The 13,049-nt window shown below is 37.5% G+C and overlaps 1 protein-coding gene across 1 annotated transcript in view; it reads left to right on the plus strand.

The window, feature by feature from the left end:
- LOC127847357 (titin-like) overlaps positions 1-13,049 on the plus strand; it is a 148,043-nt gene that overhangs the window by 115,629 nt on the left and 19,365 nt on the right. Inside the window, exons 99-113 of the mRNA XM_052379214.1 lie at positions 6-923; positions 1,207-1,500; positions 1,994-2,299; positions 2,832-3,137; positions 3,507-3,812; positions 4,642-4,944; positions 5,482-5,787; positions 6,592-6,897; positions 7,186-7,491; positions 8,030-8,116; positions 8,382-8,597; positions 9,737-10,039; positions 10,574-10,879; positions 11,335-11,640; positions 12,036-12,332. Coding sequence (XP_052235174.1) covers positions 6-923; positions 1,207-1,500; positions 1,994-2,299; positions 2,832-3,137; positions 3,507-3,812; positions 4,642-4,944; positions 5,482-5,787; positions 6,592-6,897; positions 7,186-7,491; positions 8,030-8,116; positions 8,382-8,597; positions 9,737-10,039; positions 10,574-10,879; positions 11,335-11,640; positions 12,036-12,332 — 4,866 coding nt within the window. The remainder of the gene's footprint in view (positions 1-5; positions 924-1,206; positions 1,501-1,993; positions 2,300-2,831; positions 3,138-3,506; positions 3,813-4,641; positions 4,945-5,481; positions 5,788-6,591; positions 6,898-7,185; positions 7,492-8,029; positions 8,117-8,381; positions 8,598-9,736; positions 10,040-10,573; positions 10,880-11,334; positions 11,641-12,035; positions 12,333-13,049) is intronic.

A 13,049-nucleotide genomic window follows, 5' to 3' on the forward strand; every position in this document is an offset into this window, starting at 1 on the left:
TTTAGCTGCCCCAAGTCCACCTGCAGGTGTCAAGGTCACTCAGGTCAACAAGGCCAGCGCCAACATTGAGTGGAAGCCACCCGCAAACACAGGAGGCTCCAAGATCCGCAACTATCGCATCTACAAGAGCCACGAGGGCAAAGACGATTGGAAGGAGGTTGAGACCACCGACCAGTTCAAACTGGCCACCGAGGTCCCCAACCTGAAGTGGGAGAAGAATTACTTGTTGGCAGTGACAGCTGAGAATGACATTGATGAGAGTGAGATGGCCATCATACCTGAACCAGTCCGCATTGACAAACCGCAAGACACGCCTTCCCCGCCTGTGGGACCAATCCTGTTCTCCAACATTAACAAGACCTGTGCGACAGCTTCTTGGGAAAAGAGCAAGAGCACTGGGGGATCGCCAATCACGCACTACATCGTTGACATTCGTGAGAAATCGAAGAGAGTCTGGACTCATGTTACAGATGTGCGATCCGATGCTCAGAATCTGTCCTGTCAAATTCCTGACCTTATTGAAGGTCAAGAGTACCTGATACAGGTCAAGGCTGTGAACTCGGTTGGAGCCTCTAAGCCTCTGGAGTCTGACACGACCTTGAAACCTCAGAGCCCTTTCACACCTCCTTCCGTGCCAAGAGAGCTTAATTCAGGGGGGCTAACCCACCAATCGGTTACGCTTGACTGGAAACCACCAACCAATGATGGTGGAGCACCAATTTCTTTCTACTATGTTGAGAAACGAGAGAAGACCTATGGCTCTTGGAAACCGGAAAAGAAACTTGCTGCCATGGAAACCAGTTTGGAGATCATGGGGTTAAAGGAAGGAGTGGAGTATTATTTCAAAGTGTGTGCTGAAAATGAGGCGGGCAAGGGTCCCTTCACTGACATGCTTGGACCTGTGAAACCTTCCAAGCAGAAAAGTAAGTGTGGGGTTTCTAGCCATTATGCAATTGTTATATGCTTGATTTTGTAAACAAATCAAATCTCCATGCTGTTTTTGTAATAGCAGAATTGTTCAGCATCTAGTTGTCTCAATGTTTACCGCAATGTTAAATGAACAGCAATTCTATCTCACCTCTTTGAATAACTGTTAAGGCTAATACAAATCAGTTTAAACAACATCCTTAGCCTTTGTTTTTAAAAATCTTATGTTGGCGTTAATTATTCAGCATCATTTGAGCAACATTCTCTAATTTTCTTTAGCTGTACCTGACAAACCAGTCGGACCAGTCAAGTTCAAGGAAGTCGATACGACCAGCGTGACGTTTGAATGGCAACCACCGAAGCATGACGGCGGATCCAAAATCAGTGGATACAAGGTCTCCGTGACAACAGACCAGAAGGTCTGGACTGACATTACAATCTCCCAGAAAACAATCCACACGGCCAAGGAACTGCGCACAGAGCAGTCATATCACTTCAGAATTATTGCTTTCAATGATGTTGGCGATAGCAAGCCTTTGGACTCGGAAGAAATCATCTGCCAGACACCAAAATGTGAGTAACAATTTCAATACTGCTGAAAATGTATGTCACTCAGTTGATAAGATCTTTTTTGCATTAACTTAAAAATTAGTATAATGAACTAGGAGTAATTACTTATGCATTTCAAAATATATTGCTGAAAAATGTATGTCACTAAGTTGATAAGGTATTTTTGCATTAACCCATTTATGCCTAGCTTCTAGAAAAAAAGGCCTTGGCAAACAGGGTAGATCTAGATGAGACGCCGCATGATGTGGCTTATTTATAGAAATAAATATACTAGACATCCCTAATTTTGGAAATAAATTGATCCAATTTGGGAGGATAGGAGAGTCCACGAGGCATCAATGGGTTAAAGTTAAATTGGTATAATTACCTAAGAAAAGTCACTTTTTCATTTCAAAAGCACTAGAGTTATTGAACACATACAACATGTAACCTAGAAAAATAAATAAGTTTTGCAAAAGTTTTCTTCTCTCACAAATTGAGTATTTCATTTCAACAGCTGTGCCAAGCCGGCCAAACGAGCCCCTGGAAACTAAGCCTGTTACCAAGGATACCATGGAATTGTCATGGCAACCACCAGCATCAGATGGAGGCTTACCAATCACAGGCTACATCATAGAAAAGTCTGACAAGTATCGCACACGCTGGGTACCCACAGAGAAAACGGCAGGCGACAGTACGACAGTCGTGTTGAAGAACTTGCCGACTGGTTCAGAGGTTGTCTACAGAGTGGCAGCTGTGAATAGACTGGGCACTGGCGAATTCCTGGAAATGAAGCAGCCAGTCCTTGTAAAGAGTCCTTATGGTATGTTAATAGCAAATGTTACTATTGTATTTGTTGACATGTTGAAATGATTAAGGCAGTCATAATATTTCTACCTTTATGTACATAAGACATTATAATTTATATTGTTTTTATATTGTTGAAGAATCTTATTGGAAAATTGCTCATTAGATGTTGTTTTTTTATTTTGTATAATTTATATCATTCAAATGCTACTAAAATAATAAAGGTTGTTGTAATTGTCCATGCAGTCTTTATTATTTAAGTCTGTTTCACCTGTCTACAGTTAAAAGTTGTTATTTTAAAATAAGAATATGTGAATTTGCCACGTTCTGAAAAACTGGGCTAAATGCATTATGTGTAAAGTGTCATCCCAGTTTAGCCTGTACATTTCGCACAGGTTTATTAGGGAAGATATTTTTCGCTTTAACTGGATTTTGTATTAGAAGAGACTTTGTTTAAATTAAAAATTACTTAAAAGCGGAAACTATAGTCCCTGATTTACTCAAATAAAATACTGTCAACAAACTATAATGTACTGATTTCCTTGTAGACGTGCCGTCTGCCCCACAAGGCCCCATAGTAATCTCTGACGTCACAGAAACCAGCTGCTCCCTGAAATGGAAGCCGTCTGACAAGGATGGTGGTCAATCAATCATAAAGTATGTAATCGAAGTGCGCGAGGCACGCAGGAGCATGTGGAGCCAGTCTGGAACAGTGGAACCCAACGTGACTCAATTTAACCCAAAGAATCTCAGTGTAGGAAATGAATATTACTTCCGAGTTAAGGCTGTCAATTCGGAAGGTGAGAGTGCACCATTGGAGGCTGCAGAAACGGTCAAGCCCAAACAGAAAATTGGTAAGTTGAGGGTTGTTTTGGTGTATAGTCAAATGATAACAACATTTCCAATATTTCCTGTTTAACATAACACAGGCAAGTCTTTCATAGATGAACATCAACAATGCTATAAAAGGCATTTTTCTGTATGCCTTTTGGCAGTACTAAAAACATTGGTGATTTTTTTTAATGGGTCAGAAAGTGCTGAAATTCTGGTGTTTTCAACATCATTTTTACTCAGATCATATCAAAATTATGTCATACAGTCATTGTTATACAGAATTTCTTGTAATCTGTATCTTATTAATATGTGTTATATTCTGCGTTCAACAATTTAATAACAACAAAAACATTACATAGTTCACAAGTGTTACTTTCGTCTCCCTTCAGAACCACCAAGCGAGCCTCAGAAGCTTGCTGTGGACAAGGTCACAGACAAAGATGTCTCCCTGACATGGAGGGCACCGAAATCAGATGGCGGTTCCCGTGTCAAGCAATACAAGATCTTCAAGAAGTCTGATAAGCCAGGGGCTGTGTGGACCGACGCTGGCGTGGTGGACTCTAGCCGTACTGACGCAACTATTAGTGGATTGTCACCTGACGAGAAGTACACATTTGCAGTGATGGCTGAAAATGAGATGGGACTGGGAGAAATGGCGGAAACTGTGCGACCGGTCACCCTGGAGAAGCCTCTCGGTAGGTTGTCTGTCCGTCCATTTTTTCTTCTATATATTCTGAACACTTCTGTGTCTGGAGTCATATCTCAGAACTGCTTGGGTTGATTGAATTGAAACTTGTTATGAGTATATATATGAATATTTGCCAACCCATACTTAGACTGAGGAAGAAAGAATAGATTTAGAACCAAGAAAAATACCCCATGCGCTCTATCTAATATAAACAGACTTCCAGTGGTGATTATTCGATAAACAAAATGTTCCACATGAAGAATGATGAAGATAGAGGAAAATAATGTCAAGTTTGACTCAAAAAAGTTTAAGCAATTCTGGAATGATCCAATTTGAAAAAAAAATCTTCATCCTTAGACTTAAGTTAAAGAATTGTTTAGTGAATACAGGCCCTTGATTTCTGGACTTAAGGATAACTGTTTTTCTTTCAAAAACAATTTAGGCTTTCAGCCTGTTCCTATGTGTTCGCATAATTTTGGTTCCTTATAAAAGTAGTCCATGGCAAAGTCTTTTTGTACAGCATTTGTTACAGTAGACTGTTGCAGTGTCAGTTTGTTTGTTACATATACATGTAGTTGATAGAAATTTTTTAATGTTTGGCTGTTTGTAACAAATTTAGTATCCTTGTTAAGAAAAAATGCTTCCTCTGGTGATGATTTTTGCTTAAATTTTGATATTTCTAATTTTAGGATAATTAGAGTAAGGAATGAAACATGATTTTTTAATGAATATTTCTCATGCCACATACAATTATTTTTAATAACTAATTTTATTACATTTAATCTTTAACTAATTCAATACTTACAAATTGTTTAACATGTTTGTGTTTCTTTAAGCTGCTCCATCGCCACCAGAGGGCCCACTTGAAGTCAAGGACATTGCTAAAAATAGCGTGACCTTGACCTGGAAAGAAAGTCTAGAAGACGGGGGCTCACCAATCACCCACTACCTCCTGGAGATGAAAGAAGCCTGGAAGACCACGTGGACGTATGTGGAGAAGAAACGTGCGTCAGAGACCAGTCACAAACTGGGTCGCCTAATAGAGGGCACTGAGTACATGGTCAGGGTCATGGCTGAGAACAAAGTGGGTCAGAGCAAACCCCTGGAAAGCGAGAAATTCACACCGAGAAATCTCTATGGTATGTTTGTGATGAAATATAAATTAAACAGAAATTTGTGCAAATCTAGTTGCATATTTTAATATCCATACATAATTCAGTTTTATTTAAGGAATAATGTTAATATATATCTTGAAAGAATAAACAATTACAACACATTTGCCCTACAATAAACTGCTTTTTTATAATTTTTGACAACAAAATGTTCTTGTTATGAAAGAAAATATGGAGCATTTGTTCTTTACATTTAAACCATCAACTGAACTGTTGTGCTAAATACATTTTGTTGTACAATTTTGACATATATTGCTCTGCAAATTCAATACTTGTAGTTTAGTGAAATAAAAAAATACTGTAGAATTATCATTATTTGTTGGATATGAATTTTGTTGTTGATTTTGTGACTTTACTGATCAACGAATTTAAGATCCAATAAAATAATGTTTCTTTGTTTGGGCTTTGGCCACAACAAAAAAATCCAAAAAATAGTTATTTAAAAAAACCAACACAATTTCATGCTCACCAATAGTAATCATTTTATGATATTTCTTTTTGTAGGCCTGCCCTCTGCACCCAAGGGACCCCTGAGGGTATCAGACGCAACAGACAAATCATGCAAACTCTCTTGGCAAGAGCCTGAAAGTGATGGAGGAAAACCAGTCAAGCAGTACGTTGTGGAACGTCGCGATTCCAAGAAGTTCACGTGGACCCCAGTGGAGACCGTTCGTGGGAAAACCCTGTCATGTGAGGTGACCAGGCTCATCGAGGGAATGGAGTATGGTTTCCGAGTGTTTGCTGAGAACGAAGAAGGCAGAAGTCCTGCGTTAGAGACCACTGAGACCCTCATATGCAGGAAGTCAGCAGGTCGGTGGCATATTTTTGGGGTCAAATTTTGCGGCCAAAATTCAGCCTTCTTCCCACTCTCAAAAAGTGTATATTTTTCCCAAATGAGTGCCAAAATTTCCCAATTGAAGTATTACCCAGTAAAAAACAACAACAACAACAACAAACAACTAAAGTAGTAATAAAATATATTGCCTTTTACATTTGGTTCATTGCTCTATTCATGGTGTTAAGTTGAACCTTATTTAATATTGAAAACACTTTAATTCTAATGTTTCAGTTCTTGTTGTTAGCATCACCAATTTCTCAATTTACATTAAAAGAACACGATATTTTCCAATTCATAGGGCCGGGGCAGCATTCCTCATAAAGGTTGAAAAAAAAGCACTTTGTGGTTATTGTGCTTATAGTTAAACTTGGATTTGAAGGAATATTTTCAAGACATTTATTATTTACTACATTGTGTAGACAGTAATGTATGGCAGAGCAGGGCTGGGCATCTATAAATGGCCTGGTGGCAATATGATATCAATTATAATCAATATGTCTATATTTATTATAAAACTAAGAGATTCTAATGTTTTTGAGTTGTCTAGTCTCTGTGTTGCATTAGCCTAGATAAGTGAAGTTAATGGATTATTTTATGCATTATAATAAAACATTATTAAAGGTTGTATGCAAAATTGATTTACTTAAAATGATACTATAGATGACGTGTTAAATGACCAAAATATCATTCACCATTCATATTTCTGCACTCATTATACTTTGGGATAACATTATGCAATAATGTGTTTGATTTATAAAATGTTAATACTCTAACAGTCAAACCAGATGCCATCTCAGGAAAACTGCGTACCAGTGACCTTGACCTTGATGCTGTGACCTTGTCATGGCAACCACCCCTTAGTGACGGAGGTTCACCAATAACCAAGTACATCCTTGAGGCCAAAGACACGACATCGGGCCTTTGGAAACTGATTGCAGAGGTGCCGAGGACTGCAACCTCGTACCGTGTGAAGGACCTCGTGGAAGGTGTGGAGTACGACTTCAGAATCATGGCTGAGAATAGCGTGGGGCGGAGCAAACCGGTTGAGACTGACCAGTCTGTGATGCCTGTCAGACCATTAGGTAGGCTGTGTGTTGTTGTTGTTGTGGTTGTTCAGCCTCTCTCTCTTGACAGACTTGTACCTATTGTGTCTAACTAAGCATATCAAAAAGTGATTTCTTTGACAAAATAAGAATTCCAATTATCAAATGCAAGGTAGATGCAAAATAGGACTGTTTTTTATATATAGTTGTTTTGTTTCTTGTAGTTGCAACACATATTATAAATATTTTTTAATATAATTTCTCAATCGTCATTGAAAAACAGAAGGTTTAAGGAAAATATCAAACTGGTTTGATGTCTGTTTCCAGATGTTCCATCTTCTCCAACGGGACCCCTAAGGTCAAGTGACCTGACAAAGGATTCCGTCGTGCTGTCATGGCAACCACCAAAAGACGATGGCGGGTCACCAGTCACCGGCTACGTGATTGACAAGATCGATCTGGATCAGGGCGGATGGGTGCGAGCGGCGAGAGTACCTGCTGATGTCACGTCTCACACCTTCCAGAATCTAAGCAAGGATCATCGTTACAATTTCCGCGTGTACGCTGAAAACAAGATCGGAACCAGTGAGCCTATTCAGCTGTTTGAACCTGTGCGACCAACCAGTGGAATATGTAAGTACTTCTTATTTAACCCTTTACCACTTAGATACGTTTTTAACCCTTTACCACTTAGATATGTATTTTTACGCATTTGTAGTCCCTTAGAAAGTTACATTTAATTGAAGGCCTTTCTTACTAGAACCAAGTTTAAAAGGTTTCAGTTCCAACCCTTAGATACTGATGAGCAGCAAACAGCATAAAACCTGAACAGACTATGAGTTACTCGCAGGCTGTTCTGGTTTATGCTGTTTGCACATAGCCTTTTTTACTTAGCTTCTGAGTGGGAATGGGTTAACAAGAATTGAACATTAAAAATAATTATGTATTTCATCAAACCTGTCATTGTTCTGAATGTTGAAATTTAATTTTTAATGCCTTTGAGACCTTAAGTGAAATCATTTTGAGAAGAAAATCCATTTGAGATAGTTTACAAACAAAAGCAGTTAACAAACAAACAAATCTCTGATTACCTCTTTGCAATTTTTAAAAGAAGTTCTTTGGAGAATGCACTTTTTTCTGAATTTTACCATTTCTTAAAATTGCTTAACAGCCACTCCCTCAGCACCCCAGAATCTGAAGGCTGTCGAGGTAACGAGTGACTCCGTCTCGCTGGAATGGTCTGCTCCTGAGTCAACAGGTCAGTGTGTTTTTTCCACCACTTTGGAAATGTTGCCTACCCACGTTGGAATTTGAAAAATAGCATTGTTTTGTGTATTATTTGGATATTTATAATTTTATAAGGTTCAACTTATGCAGCTGGATGGGAGAAAATAAAATAAAAATGAATTGAAACCTTCAAATCCACATTTTTAGGTCCCATATGGGACCATATTTTCTTGTTTATCCATTGGGAATGGTTCCCCATAATGGCCCAAATCTGAATGAAAATTAAAACACTGCAGGTGGTGCCCCTATCATCGGCTACACTGTGGAACGACGGGACATGAGCCGCCCGCAGTGGACCCGAGTGTCGAGGGTAGAACCAGGCACGATGACCTTCACCCTGTCCAAGCTGCTCGAAGGAAAATCATACAGTTTCCGTGTGACGGCAGAGAATCTGGAAGGACTGGGAGAGGCAGCTGTTTTAGACAAACCAGTCATGCCTGAACAAGAAATTGGTGTGTGCAAGACATTTGTGTGCTTTGTTATAGTATAGATATATAGTTATAGTTGCAAATTTATATATCAATATGAATGCATTATTATTATATGGTTGCTGAATGTAAAGGTACTGGATTTATTAAGATTAAATTTTAGGTCTGTAAAACCAAATTTATTTGTATTACAAAAGAGATTCATACTCTATTTCTTTTATTAAATACATCTCATATTCTGACACACGTTACCATGGAAAGGATTTCAAGTGTTATGTTTTATACCCAATTTACTTTTGTTACATGCATTACTTTCATGACTATAGTATACTTCAACTTAAGCATTATCTGACAGTTATGATCACGTTATAACCAACGAAACATGGCATTTTATAATGGTGTCTGGTAAAGAATTGCTGTCTCAGAAAGATTAACTATATTTCAAATCAGTATAATGAATAAACGAAATCATATTTCATACAACCTCGTTCTGTAAATATGGGCTTAATGCATTTGTGTAATGTTTCATCCCAGATTAGTCTCTGCAATCTGCGCAGGCTATTCAGGGACGAGACTTTCTGCTTATATTTGATTTACATTAAGATGAAACTTCCGTTAAACAAAAAAATCCATAAGAGTGAAAAATGTCATGCCAGATTAGCCTATGTTGACTGCACAGGCTAATCTTATATGACACTTTACACACAATGATTAAGCCCAGATTGTTCACCATAAGGTTCAAATTATCATATATTGATATCCCTTTGTAAAAAATGAAAGATGATATTTTGTAGGCTTGTCAAATTGTTACAATTCCTTTTTAACCAATTAAAAATTATATTTTTTAGGCCCGTCAAATACATGTAGTAGCAATCCCTTTGTAACCAATGAAAGATGATATTTTTTAGGTGTGTCAAATTGTTACAATTCCTTTATAACCAATTAAAGTTTATATTTTTTATGCATGTCAAATTGTTACAATCCCATTCTAACCAATGAAAGATGACACTCAGAGACACCACTACTGGTTCTACCCAGGTAACCACTACTGGTTCTACCCAGGTAATGGACTGGAGAGTGTTTAAATAAGCCTTCGGCGTTTGATGCAATTGAGCTTAAATAAATAGGTTTAAACAAAACTTATGCAAGATACTATTTTGTAGGCGTGCCAGGTGCCCCAGAGGTCCTCGAGACAATGAGTATGGAGAAGGACTCTGTAACTCTCCGATGGAAGAAACCGCGGTCCGATGGTGGGTCAAAGGTCACTAACTACCTCCTGGAGCGCCGTGAAGAGTTCAAGGACGATTGGTCAAAGGTCAAGAAAGTGGACAACTTTGTGTTCACACATCAAGTCAAGGACCTTCTGCCAGAGAAGAAGTACTATTTCCGTGTGAGCGCTAAAAATAGCATTGGATATGGTCCACCAACCGATCTGCAGGAACCCGTGATTCCAAGCAGACCTGCAGGTTTGTGATACGTTCATGTTTGTATTGTTATGTTTGACTGATGTTTGATTGGTTCATATTTGAAACTTATTTTTTAATGATGTTCGATTAGTTCTTATTTGACATTTATGTTTACCTGATTCATATTTAAATAGTAATTTGGTGAGTTTTTCATATTTAAATAAATTTTTGTGATGGAGTTAAAAAAAACATTTAACATTGTTTGAATGCAAATCGTTCAATAGTTGACAATAGTGCATATTATCATTGATTGGTTCCAACCCATTAAATTAGCTGGGAAGGAAAAATAAAATAAAACTGTTAAGTCTATAAACTGGAAATTTAGTTTTGGTTTGAATCATTTAAAATATAGAAATAGTTAAATACAATTAAAAAATATGTAAATATATTTACTCTTGATTTGGTATTTGATCATTTCTGTTTAAAACAAAATGCATATTTAAAGAAGGTTTTGTGTAAGAATTGAATTATATTTTCTACATTATTAGAGTTATAACAGCAAATAATATAAGGTTCCTCCTCACTGTATGACAGACAAACCAGGCAAGCCCAAAGGCCCGCTAGAGGTCAGTGAGGTCAACGCTGACCACGTACGGTTGTCATGGCAACCACCAGAGAGTGACGGCGGGTCAAGACTTACGGGCTATCTCGTGGAAAAGTGTGAGGCTCGCCGACCCAAGTGGATGCGTGTGGCTCGCGTTGATGCCACAGAGTTGAAGGCTGACATTGACAATCTGGTGGAAAACACGGACTACTTTTTCCGTGTCATTGCGGAGAACAGGATGGGACTGAGCTCTCCATTGGAGACAGACAAACCAGTGAAACCAGTCAGCCCATACAGTATGTAGTGAATAGTTGCAGTTATGGATTCAGATATTTTATTGTTTGGAAATTGTGTTGTGTGAGAAAAACAGAATTTCATATTTCACAATAATCTTGTTGATATATGCCTGATATTTTAATGTCCCATAAGTAATTAGCTGCTTTTACATTATTTTGTTTCATTAATTGTAATTTTTCTCTTGTTGAAATCCTTTAAATCTGGATCCAAGTTACAAGTACACTTTTTTAAATCTTTATTTTGCTAAATATTTCAATTCTTTACAACTGTCCTTATTCAACCATTCTTTAATAATATATTACTTTACCATTTTTTGTTTCTGTATTATCAAGAAGTAATCGAATTTTCACAAAATATCATTGTTCAAACAATCTTGAAATCATTAAAGTCCGCTAAAACAATTCTAGAAGATTTAAAATTAAAATTTGTTATTTATTTTTAATGTAAAAAATAGATCCACCAAGTGCCCCAGTCGGACCAATCAAGATCCTTCAAGTGTCCCGAGACTCAGCCTCCCTCAGCTGGGAACCACCTATGTCTGATGGTGGCTTACCAATCACAAACTACCTGGTGGAGATGCGGGAGGGAACCAGACGTATGTACACCCACGTGGGTCGCACCGAGGCAGACCGCACAAAGATCACTGTTCCTGGTCTACGAGAGGACGTCGAGTATCACTTCAAGGTGTTTGCCGAAAACAAGGTGGGAACCAGTCCAGGGCTTGAGACACAGGACCCAGTCGTCCCGAAGAAGAAATATGGTTAGTATCATTGTATCTGTATGGACATATAAAAAAAAGAAATGCAGACACAACACTTGAACTTTTAACAATCTACATTCAAAAATAGGCATTGCAGAAATTTCAATATAAAATACCATGTTTGTTAACAAATTAGAATTTCAATTTCCATGATATGTTTGTTTGGACAATTGTTCTGGATTTACAGATGAATAATGTTTGACTATTAACTTTTTACACGACATCTTCAAAACCTATCGTAATTTTTACTAACCCAAATATGCAGCACGCTGTTATCAAAATGGCATGCAGCTACAACTGTTTTGAAGATTTTGTTGGAATTTTTTAGTATATGTTTTATTGGCAAATAAATTAAAATACTATAGTTATTGAATTGCTAAATTTCCTATAAACAGAGGTACCAAGGCCCCCAGAAGCCTTCCACGCCTCAGACATCAGCAAGACTTCCCTCACGTTGTCATGGGAACCACCATTTGGTGACGACACCATCAGCGGTTACGTGATAGAGAAGAAGAAACTCCACGGCGATGACTGGTCTCGTGTTGTACGAGTTCCTGGCAAGGTGCGCAGTCACAATGTCACCGGACTGCCCATTGGTAGTCAGTTCAATTTCCGCATTGCTGCAGAAAACCCTGCTGGCATGAGTGAGCTTGTTGAACTTCCAGTTGTTGTTGAGCTCAAAGGAAGCAAAGGTAGGGAGGTTTGATTTAATTTATTTTGGGGTTTGCATGACTAAGATTGCTTCTATACATGAGATGTTACTTTCTGTTTTATTATATATAATAAAGATCTAATCAATAAGTTGATGTATCCTTGATATATATTTTGCATGTTTTGTATGTAAATTTATTATGCTTTCAGTTGTGTTTGATTCAGTTATTGCAGCTTTTATATAATTACTGTTTTACCTGGAGTAATTTTTGCTTTCAGTTTTTGTTGCAGTTGTTGGATTTTCTTTTTTTTTTGCTGTTTAACTTATTGATACTGTTTTAATAAAACAATAACTGGTTAAACTTTGTGTCACTTTTCATTTGAGTTTGTTGGAATTTAAAAGGTTATTTAATTTTTGCTTTTAAAAATAATTTATTTTCATTTTTATTCTTTTTCAGCTTTTTAATTGATGTTTATCAATCGAGTATTGAAATGTTAATTGCTGTTTGCCACCCTAACACCCTGATACCTACTCCCATGTTCTTAAACAAACCTTGTGTTGTGTTTAACTTATTAATGAAAATAATTGACTCTTTTCATCATAGTTCTTATGTATTCAATATTATTTGTCATAAAAATTATGATATTAACCCATTTATGCCTAGTGGACTCTCACATCCTGCTAAATTGGATCAATTTATTTCCAAAATTAGGGATGTCTAGTATATTTATTTCGGTATTCAAAATATTTCGTACAG

This window comes from Dreissena polymorpha, chromosome 10 (assembly GCF_020536995.1).
Source record: "Dreissena polymorpha isolate Duluth1 chromosome 10, UMN_Dpol_1.0, whole genome shotgun sequence".
Classification (NCBI taxonomy): Eukaryota; Metazoa; Mollusca; class Bivalvia; order Myida; family Dreissenidae; genus Dreissena; species Dreissena polymorpha.